The sequence below is a fragment of the Haliaeetus leucocephalus genome, unplaced genomic scaffold (assembly GCF_000737465.1).
Source record: "Haliaeetus leucocephalus isolate CR32 unplaced genomic scaffold, Haliaeetus_leucocephalus-4.0 Scaffold0, whole genome shotgun sequence".
NCBI classification, from domain to species: Eukaryota; Metazoa; Chordata; class Aves; order Accipitriformes; family Accipitridae; genus Haliaeetus; species Haliaeetus leucocephalus.
Genome location: NW_010972436.1, coordinates 12188747 through 12200225, shown reverse-complemented (window position 1 = coordinate 12200225; position 11479 = coordinate 12188747). Strand labels below are relative to the sequence as shown.

General features: G+C 39.9%; 1 protein-coding gene across 1 annotated transcript in view; it reads right to left on the bottom strand.

Annotated features, from left to right (window-relative positions):
* YME1L1 (YME1-like 1 ATPase) overlaps positions 1-9509 on the bottom strand; it is a 22690-nt gene extending 13181 nt beyond the window's left edge. The window contains exons 1-4 of the mRNA XM_010583490.1: positions 9261-9509; positions 6425-6556; positions 3696-3858; positions 1543-1641 (exon numbers count right to left, since the gene is read on the bottom strand). Of these exons, the coding sequence (XP_010581792.1) occupies positions 1543-1641; positions 3696-3858; positions 6425-6556; positions 9261-9290 (424 nt within the window). The 5' untranslated portion in view covers positions 9291-9509. The remainder of the gene's footprint in view (positions 1-1542; positions 1642-3695; positions 3859-6424; positions 6557-9260) is intronic.
* Between the last annotated feature and the right edge of the window lie 1970 nt (positions 9510-11479).

Sequence of the window (11479 nt, the reverse complement as noted above, 5' to 3'; positions counted from 1 at the left end):
GCTGCGTAGTGCTTAGTTGCTGGCTGCGGTTAAACCACGACAAAGTAAAAACCAGAAAACTGTATGAAAGACAATTCTGGATCTACTAGTAATAAACTGGATGAATAAACCAATAGATTTTAGTACTGTGAATGGATCATGTGATCATGAACCATGTTTGTGATCTGAACTTGCAAGCTAACTACTTACTGTTTCATAATATATTCTTGCCATAAATTTTTCTGTTAAAATAATCAGGAGTTCATGCTGTGCATTATGGATAACTGGCCAACCCTATCACCATCTCAGCTCAGGGAACAGAAGTGACAGCTGAATTAAATCCAGGCAGGCTGACAAACATGAAACATTCAGAAGCTAATACAGAAGGATGGGAATTGAGGTTCCTGCTCTAAGTTTTGTCTAAAAGCTCAGCTGATAAGGTGCCCAGAAGAGATCTGGAATGGCTTAGGTGTACTGTTAACTTAGAAACGGACAAAAGAAATGAGACCATTTAAACACAGTGAGCTCATAGCACTATATGTCATCTTCTATCACATTGGAAATCTTGCAATGGAGATTTTATCACATAATTCACACAAGCCAATACTATTTATCTTCTTTCACTACTATGTTTTAAAATAATCACCAATACCCATCAACTATATAGCTTTAACTAAGCCTTCTGTTACAGAATAGCACCAGACAAAAGGAACTTCTGGAGATGATCTAGTTAAATCAACATCGAATCAGGTAACTCTGGACCTCGTCCAGCTCAGTTTTGAAAATATCCAAGGATTGAGATAACACAACCTCTTCAGACAATCTGTTTCAGAACTTAGCCATTCTCACTGTGAAAATTCTTCAACAGGAATTCCCTTTGCTTTTACTTGTAATTGTTGCCTCTTCTTTGAGGTGTACAAGAGAGGGGTAACTCATATGGCTCCAATAGCAATTAGATCACTCCTTGCCTTCTCTTCTGCTAACTTTAAAACCTCAGGTCCTTCAGCTTCCCCTGTACATGCTCAAAAATCTGCACCCTTCCTTGTGGCCCATCACTAGGCTACCTCCATTTTGTCAGCATGGGACGCAAAACCAGACACAGTATCCAGATGTAGGATCAGAAGAACTGAACAGAGGAAAACACTTGAACTCCCTGAGCTCCTGATGATGTTCTCGCTAATGCAGCCCTATTGTTACCCATTATACATCCAGGAGTAGTTTAAACCAGTCACCAAATACCTTAGAAAGTTCATCTGGATGAATACTAGATTCAACATATTTATTAATTCAAAAGTAGTCAGTTCATCTATCATCTTTTAAGAATACAATCCACATCTTTGAACAAGATACTATAATTACACCATGTTTACTAACAATTCTGGAAACACACTACTTAAATGCAAAAAAGCCTTCATGATTTAAAGTGTTAATATCAACATAAAGTTCCTCCTGGAAGTTTACCGGTATTTCCTGAGTGACACCTCTAAGACAAAAGTAAGAATACTTTCCCAGAATAAAAAGATACTATAGAGACTAAAACCACTGTAGTTTATTGTTTTATACCTGGCCAACACCGAACATCTGAACAGAAATTTCGGAGGGGATTAGGATGCTGTCTGTATAAACAAGATGAGCGCAAAGCACTGAAAATGTCCACGAAACCTGTAAAAAGATACAGCAAAGTGTAAATACACCCTATATTAAATGGCAACTAAACATTACTTCTCACATAAGTTGTTTTTACTTTCTTAAATATTAATTCCATTTTGCTACAGTCCTTCAGGCACTTGTAATTAAACAAATTAACCATTACCAGTACATAGATAGTTAACTTCTTTGCACTAACCTATGTCAGGCACTTTGCAACATACCAGAATTGTTTCTAATTAGAACTTCCAAATAATATTCGTACCCAGAACCTTGAACTTGAAGCTGCATCTGGGAGGGAAAACTCTGCACATCTGTACTGAGCTGAATAAAGATATGTAGACTAGACAGGAATCCAAAGACTTTCATGAAGCTGAAGGACCAGCATTCAACCAATCATTCAGTTTGAAAGGCTTTAAAGAATAGATTGGTCATGGGCATTTTAAAACAGACTATGTATAACATATGAAAACATTTTAACCTATACTAAGTCTACTTAATTGTACAGTCCTCATGCAATACAGAAACAATAAATAAATAAATAAAAGCATCACAGTGAAAAAGTTATTAGCAGATACTATTTCAAGCATGCTATAGACTGCAAGACAAGAGGACTGTCATTTATCTGTTGTTTAGTTATAAAAGCTCAAAAAACTCATCTTCATTTAGCAGGTAAGACTTATTTAAGAAACATCAGAGACCTGGGGGGGGGGGAAGAGAGGCCAAGCCTACATATGCTCTCCTCCACAGTAATTCAGAAGCTAATATAATACAAAAAGGGTGGGGTTTCTTTTTTTTACATAATCTGAGAAAGTTATTACATCAGCTAGATATATCTAGGACAGCAGAAAAGAACCTGAAAGTTCCTAGTAAATTTTTTGAAGTTACATGATTATAATAACAGCTTACAAGCTAACAGCTGAAATACTGAGGAACTATGGGAAGGAGAAAAAAGATTAGCTATTAATTCTATAGTGCTGTATATTCCGCAGTCTTCTATAATACTGCATATTGGCTAATCTAATACAACATAATTATGAACACATTAGTTTTAAAAAAAATATTCTCCTCACTTTATGCACAAGTATATGCACAACATACATGTATCAATAGTAACAGTCATCCATAGCATGCAGTGTCACCTACAGCAAAAGTATGTTCTTGAAGATTTAGCACCTCCCTTGCCTGTGGCAGTTTTCCACCTATAACCTTGCCTTTTCAACTGTGAATGAAACAACCAGTCTGGTGACATTGCATATTAATCTATCAAAGCTCTGAAGCATTTGCAACTTCTTTCTTCACATTCAGGAAACTGCCTCTGGGTTAATTTCTTTATATTTCACATCACAATGCAATTTAATACTACTTCTCTAATAGTAGCCCTGACATATTACTCTTATGCTCTTTCTCCCACCTGCAATACTATATAGACAGTATCTCAAATGTCAGCTGTGTGCTTCTTTTTCTAACACATTCTTGAGCATCTACACTGGCCTTGCTTCCTGTATTTTTGTCTAAACCCAACAAAACATCTTTAATTGTAAAGAACCACTCCTGGTTTACTTCAGCAATGAAATACTCTGCATGGACTGTTAACAGTTTGCCACCCTGAATTCCTTTCCAATTAATGTCCTCCTGTAATGGTTGCTTCAAGCAAAAAAGGAATAACTTAATGTAAACCAGAGATGTTCATAACTGTGTTACATTAGTAGATTAGCAAAATCTAATTTCTTCTATTTAGTGAAACAAACCGGTGAAAAAATTCGCAGCAAGAGACAATGCACTTGTAGTACAGCTGAGTTCAGACAAGTTTAATAGCAGCCAAATTCAAATTAGAATTTGAAGAAACAATTCCAAAATCTGGGTTGAATTTTCTAAAATTCCCAAGATTCAAAAGCACTACTCTAGAGACAACCAGTATACAATAAAAAGTACATTAATACTCTTTTTATTAAAGAATTTTTTAAACTGAGTTATCTACAGCACAACAGATTAAACTAAAGAATAACTGTGTTCACCTTTGTAATCTAACTTATCAATTCTTATAAGCACTTTACTCTGAAACATACCATGCTTATTTTCAAAGAAGGACTCAGCAGAGATGTACGATGTATGCCACTGTGAAGAGACTTTGTTTTCTGCACAGTAGCCAGGAAGCAACCTGTTCACCAATTCTTTGAACTGGTTAGCTTTCAAATCAGACAATCCCAGATCTCTTAAATTAAATACAGACTGCAAAACAGAAATAAACATTCAAAATTTACTTAAGATTACCTTAGGAAAAAAAAATTAAGAGTAACTGAGTTAACTTTTTGGCTCAATACAGCATCTATATTTCACAGTTCAGACCGAAATAAAAAATTTGTCAATGAAGAAAAATGAATGAAAGGACATGATTAAAGAATGAGTATTTGTTACTGTCAATGCAGAATAAGTTTTCCATTTGCACACGTTGGTATTTATTTCATTGTCACAGTACGTTTATGACAAGCATATTTTCCTCCCAATTCAGCCTTTTCAACACCTTCGTGCTCCCCAACTAAAGCAGGCACAGAAAAAAAATGCAGTTTTCCAACTTTTTCTACTCTTTATGATAGAGCAAGTGGAGAGTGCAAGGGGAAAAGACATACAGCAATAGCCACCCATTACATTTCATCCATGTTAGCCAACAGCAAAATCCTCCCAACTTCTTTCTTATTTGGCTAGTCTTCTTGCAGATAGTACAGATTTAGCAGCAGCACAAAGACTGGATATTTAGAAACTATACCCAGAGTTAAATCTTAAAAACCCATGAGTTAGGCAGACACACAATGGAAGGCAAAAGTTTCTATGGGGAAAAGGGTAAGTACTAGGATCTGGGATTTCCTACAAAGCAAAGAAACTATTAAAAAAAACAAGGAGGTAAGGCACTTACACTTAAAATTACCAAAGAAGTAACCTTGATAAAAGTAATTTTAATCTTGTATTTTACAGATAGGAAAAAATCTTTCTATGGGAGAGTACATTTTAAAAATACATATTGGTTTGGACCCTTTAAAATATCTATTAGCCTCTCAATACGGCTTCTGCAGTAACATTTTCTTAACCAAGATGTAAATATTCAATTCTAAATGTATTTGCACAGATACTTGATTTTTGATTGTTAGAACATTATAGATTGTATTTTTGTTTTTCCTAAACTGTTTTTATATAAGCTTTACGTTGAAACTAGATTTCCAATAAAAAGACATACATGAAAAATACTTGAATAAAATATCAAAAGAAGCATTTTTAGAACAGATTCCTAGATGCATCCAGAACACCACCATATTCAAAGTGGATAGTTTAAAATGGATTTATTAAGTAAACAAAGTATTCTGTTTCAAAGGCTAGGGTAGATTGCTTCTGGACCACTTATACTCAAAATAAGTACTCATACATTTTTAAACTTAATTTGACTTCTACACATGGCTTAAAGGAGGAGATCAAGCCTTCCTACTTCAGTTTAATAATTGCTTGGAAAATTACTGAAATGCTAAGGGAAGGGAGAAGATTAAAAAATAATTTTTTAAAATAAAATTTAAAAATTTTAAACGTTTTCTGTGACCCTTCAGAAGAGGGTACTACTTCCAAATACAGATCAAACTTCGCAGCAAAGAGGCTTCACATTCTCAAATAATTATTTTTGCCATTCTAATAGTTCAACTTTATTCAATATTAGAACTGCATGTACTATGTCAGTATTTCCCGATTTTATGTTTGAGCTTAACCTTTATTTAAGCTTAGGTTTATTACAGTCTAATCAACTTGCTTTAAGAACTTTCTTTAAAAGCACTTTAGAGAGACTTCTTTAATTGTTATTTTTATACTTTTGTCATGCTAGGAGGAAGCAAACAGGTCTATGATGAATTAGAGAGGAAACATTAAATATGAAAAACCCTCTGTATTTAAAGGAGACCAGATTCTCTTGCTGAGTAGAAAGACAAATGCAGAACCGAATAAATGAAACACATTTTTAGTTTCATTCAATAATCCACATCTCCCACTGAAATCAAGTTATCACCAGAAGCAAATACAGAATCACAAAAAAAACCCCCAATCCACAAAAACAAAACCAATGGAATCACAACACAGGGATGATTAGTACAATCCATGCTAATTTCCAAAGTTCTGCAGTTAGCAAAAGACTCCATGTTTTTCCTTCCAAACATCTTCTGAAGTTAGAAAACTTGTTGTAAAAATGAGTTGAAAGAGAAGCAGCAAGATCTGATACTACTTTGCACTTCCTGTATTTTGATTTTCAATGTGAAGAACAAAAAATACCTAATGATAATGAAAGATATTTTAATAGAAAAATAAGAAAACATGCAAGTATGCTATTTAATCTCTAAAAATCCCTCAACGTATTTTAAGTTACAGTCAGTTTTCTCACAAAAAATAATGAAACAAACTTTGCTAAAACTCAGAGTGAAGACAGTTAAGTGGTTTATTAACAGAGAAGTTATTGTTAACTTAGAGCAAGAAACATTAAGTTGAAAGTGAAAACAAATCCCCTCCTCATTTGCAAACTGCTAACGAGACAAGTACTAGCTTTTTTCTTATTAATGAAATACTGTATTTTCATAGAATCCTTACCGCCAAAGCACCGACTAACTGAAGTTGTCAAAAAGTTACATTCTATGTGTTAACATTCTGTTTCGTTTAGTCACGTTACATTATTTTATAAAACAAGTCAAATATTAAATTCACTTAAACTGATAATACTCAGATTTAATTCGGTTAAAAGCAAACCACCACTTTTTCCAAAGGTTTTTAGTACCTCACTCTTCTGAGGATCATGCTCTGGGGAGGTGTCCCTCTGGACAGGCTGTATGGATGCTGTGCTGGCAGTAGTAGTGGAGCTTTTTGGTGAATGAAAGGCATTGATAAGGTGACTCAGAGGAACAGTAGCCTGGGGGGAAAAGAATAATTAATCAGATAACGATTTAAGCTTGTTTAAACTATTTAAACATTTCTCCATTCCAAACCCTTACTTATAATTGCATATTTTGTACACTGCCTTTTAACTGAGGACTTCATAATAAACCGCATGAACTTAGCTTCAACACCACAGTGTTAGCTGATACCTCATTTAAAGATTGATTTCAAGAAAGATTTAAAGCTGATTTGAAGAAAAAAAGACAGTTTAAGTATGCATGACAGAGTAGAAGTTCACAAAGCTTGGAAAAAAAAAAAGCTATATTTCCTGATTTTCAAACATAAGCATGGTTTAAAGAAAATAATCTCTAGATTTGCAAATACAGAAGTAGGTACAGATCACCAACACTCAGCAGATGCAAAGACTGCCCTCAGTTTGTACTTAAGACAATGTTTACTTACAAAAAATAAAGAAACAGACAAGAGTGTTCTCATCTGAAACAGCACGGAAACAAGATTGCTGCTACACTTAATACTTCCTTCACAGTATTTTTTTCTTTTTTTTTAATGTATCACTTGTTTGCTGTGTTAGATATGTGCTGTTGCAGCCAGATGACAGAACAATAAGGATTGTTACTGTCTTCTGACAAATATTACAAACTTAATCATTTCATGCAAATAAAATATAAAACGGTGAAACAATGTTTTTCCATTGTAGTCACCAAGCCCCCATCACAGTTCATTAACTTACATTCCAAATAGGTGTTTTTTCCCCACATTGCAATAAAAGACACAAAAAAGGAAACACAATCAACAGGGGGAGAAAAAGAGAGGAAAGCCAATACCAAACAACTTCTACACTGAAAAGTCAGCAAGTTGACACCATCCCTTGAAATGTTTAAAACCTGTTTCTAGTTACTCTCATTCAGGAACTTTCTCTTCTTTGGAAGAAGTGTTCACTGAAAAAAATCCTGAGCCTGTCTTGGTGTCTGCCAAGACAAAATGAAGATCACCATTCTGATAAGACTTCACAACACAGCCACAGAAGAGAAGTAATGTTCTTTAAACAACAGCAAAAGAATGGTAAATGAGGTACTGTATTTAGTGGTAGGCCTTAATTTCAGACTTTAATATGAAATATTATAACATAGTAAATTCTAGATTATCCCTGAACAGATATCCAAGCAACAGATCTCATCAAGCTGGTTCCCCTTGAACCAACTTGAACAGAAAGCTCAGTGCCTGCTTTTGAATAGCATTGAAATCATGAGGCTTTATCAACATCTTACTAATTCAGAGATCATCATTCATAAGTACTACTGACACCTGTATTATTTTCCAAACAACAATTATTTTCATCTATAAAGTAACACTTTTATAACCTGAAACATCTATATTTTTCCTGCATTATGTAAATTATTTCCAAAAGTCTCCTTTATGTTTTCTTCCTTGGGATCCCACTTTAGCAACATACCTAAGTATCAAACTAACATTCACAGTCAATCCTGCAGTTCAGCAGCACTCAGTCAGTTCAGTGACACCACCTCATGAATCAGTACAGAAGCCCAGGTACACCATGTATCAGGGCTCCTCCTCTAGCACATGACTACATCTATTGTGAATATATTGTACAAGTAATTCCTCCATCTCATTACACGTCACCAGGGAAGAGAGCTGGAGTGCAACTCTGGCTGCTGGAACAATACCTGACTGCACTACCTGATTAAGCCTCTGCCTATAAATGTCCTTCCACAAGAACTTCCATCCCTGTGTTGAATAGACAGAAGATCGAGAGACAATGCCGTGAGACATGAAAACTACCTCAGAATTAATTGTCCAAAGTTATAATTAAACTCTGGGAGTTTGTGGTAAAACTATAAAGCCTCCAGAAGTCAAAGCCAGTATCCCAACCACTAATCAAGCTTTCCTCCTGCATTTCCCATTATGAAAAGGTGGAATGACACAGTCCTTAAAATATCACCTTCAGTTCTGTCATTTCACTACACTAACAAAAGCAATTAACACATTCTCCACATCTGGAAAGAACAATCAAATCCCACTGTGTAATAAGACTATCACGTACTAATCCCCCTAACACAAAACATAAAAATAAAACCACTGCTTCAGATCAAAGTCCATAAAACCCACTAGTCCTATCTGATAAAAGGTGCCTTGCCAACTGCATCCAGACAGTTTGTTCTATGTAACAAATAATTGAGGGACTTTCCCCCCTCTAACTCTTCTAATTTCCATGTAATTTATCTGCGGTTTTCACAACAACCCGTGACAACTAACAGCACGGTTTAACTTCAGCTGTAATAACACCGCCCCCCCCCCCTTGCTTCTACTATAAAAACAGATACTAAAACGCGCCATCTCCAGGTTATTTCTTCATTTCAGATTTTACAAGCTTTTACTGGACTTTCCTTTCTCCTCCATTCACGTACTTTCTTCCTAGGTAAGACTCCTCGGCCGCTGTAGCCCCCACCCGCTCCTCTCCCCACTGCCACACTCGACGGGTGCCCCCACACCTCCTCCGCTCACGCCCGGTCGACGCTCTCCAAAGCCCCAACAACGTGGCAACCGGGATCTCGGCTCCTCCACCCGAGGCCCGCAACCCCCGCGCCTCCCGAGCGCCTCTGCCCAGCCCCGCTGCCTCTACCCGGACACGAAACGAGCCCCCGACGGCAGCCCGGTGGAGAGGGGGCCCCAAGCCGGCGAACCGCGAGCCCCCTTACCTGAGGCTGCACGGTTGAGAAGGAAAACATCCTTCACCGCGGGGGCGGCGGCGGCGGCGGCGACCACAGGCGCCTCTTCCGCTTCCCAGCCCAGACGTAGAAGCCGTGCCCGCCTGTCAGCCTCCGCTGCTCAGTCGCTGTGGTAGCCGCCGCCGCCAGCAGGAGGGCCCCACGGCTCCACAATTCAGGAAAATGGCCGCCCCCTACGGCCGGCAGTGACCAGGCCCCAAGCTGCCCCGGAAGCGGCTGGCGATCGTAGAGCTTCCGGGTCGCCTCTCCCTTTCCCGCGCAGCCGCAGCCTCGCAACCAGGTCGCGTAGCAACCCCTGTTTTCCCGCGTTTCCCGACTACGCCGCGTGCGGGATCAAACCATCAGTTACAGGAGGAGGAGGGGGGTGAGGGGCAAACCATCCTTGCGGGCAGGCCCGTCTGCAGGGGGAGCCGGCGGCCGGGCCGGGGCAGAGCCGGGCAGGGCGGCGGGGGCCGCCGGCACAGAAAGCAGCGGGGCTGGCGGGAAGAGGAGGAGAAGGAGGAGGAGGAGGAGTGTGGCGCAGCCAGGCCCCCAGGATGCCCAGGGCGAGGAGCAGCGAGGGCCCCGCGGGGCGCCCGCCAGGCCTGTCCCTGCCCGGCGGTCATCACCCCCGGGGAGCAGCCGGAGCCGGGCTCCTCTCACGAGTGCCGGGAAGGGCCGGTTCCTGACAAAGGGCGGCGGGTGACGAAGGCTGGCGGCGGGGCCTGCGGTCTGTCAGCTGAGCCGGCCGCGGAGGGCCAGCGGGGTGTCCACAGGGCGTGCTCGGGCCGTGCCTTCGTTCCGACACCTCTGCAGACGCAGGTGCTTTGAGCCCGAGGGCTTCCTCTGAACCCCCAAATACCGGGATGCCCGCTCAGACGGAGACTTCCAGCCAGCGGGGGGGGGTCGTTGGAAACAGGGCAGTGACAGCGTGCCCAGAGCAAGATGTGCCTGGGGAGCTGCCGCTGCAAGCACAGTGCAGTGTAGCTGCCCACTCCACAGGGTATCAGCGGCAGGATCACCATCAGCACAGCCACTGCACGTGCAACATATTTGCACGAATATGTGTCATTTATCACCACTCAGGATGCCTTCCTGAAGTACTGAAAATACCTTGCAGGGAGTTAGGAGTGTACCACAGGTAGAAAAAAAAAACTTCACAAATTAAAATGTGTATTGGTAACTTAAATACTGTTACTCAGTTCGCATCTAAATAAAGGCACAGGCATCTACATATGGCAGAACCTGCTCTTCGATATTCATCCTTTTTCTATGCCTTATGCTATTTTTCCTATGCGCTCTCCGATTATTTTGGGGTTTTATTAGCATTTTCTTTCTTTCACCTGACCACTGTTACTCACTGTTCTTCCTTTCCTCACTGAAAGTGCCACCCCACACCAACTTACACTGATTACACAGTGCTGCCTCCCCCTGCCTTCACGCACATCTCTTGTTTTCCACTAACACTCTCATGATCACAGTTGTGTGGCTCAGCTAGCTGATTTGGCAGAAACCTCACCCAAAACCAACAAAAAAACCTAAAAGGTGATGAACGTTTACATGGATCCACCCCATGAAGCAGTTTTCCACGCAGCTGTACAATGGCTCATGCTGCCTTGAGGGAAGGGAGAGAACACACAGGTTCTCTGTTAGATGAGCTTAGGCTGTAGCAGAATACACGCTGCCTGACGGTAGATTCACAACTGGCATAATCTGATGTCGGCATGTGATACCACCAAAAGGAGCAATCCCCCCTGCTCTCAGCTGGGCTTCTCTGCTGAAATCGCTGCCGACGAGACACAGCTAAACTAATGCTGCAGAGTTAAATGACAAATACAGCCAATGATAAATTGTATTTAATACCATTATAGAAAGCTAATTTAAAACATGTTTTCTACATTTGTGCTTTAAATTGCATCTATTGCTGGGATCTGTGGGATAGCAGCACTCCTTCACAAGTACAAGGAAGGCCTCCCTGTGCATTATCGGATTATAAGTGATGTATTTTAAAGCAAAACAAGAGCCTGATGAGACTAATCTACTGTGTTAATAGAGACCCATAGTTCTGCACTGACCTCCGTAGAAATAGCTCTTTGCTGGTGTAGAGACTGCAGCAGAACAATTAAGATCTGTGTGAATCAATTATGAACAGCAATGTATATGTGAAAGCAACTGTTCTGGTTTCAGCTGGGATAGAGTTAACTGTCTTC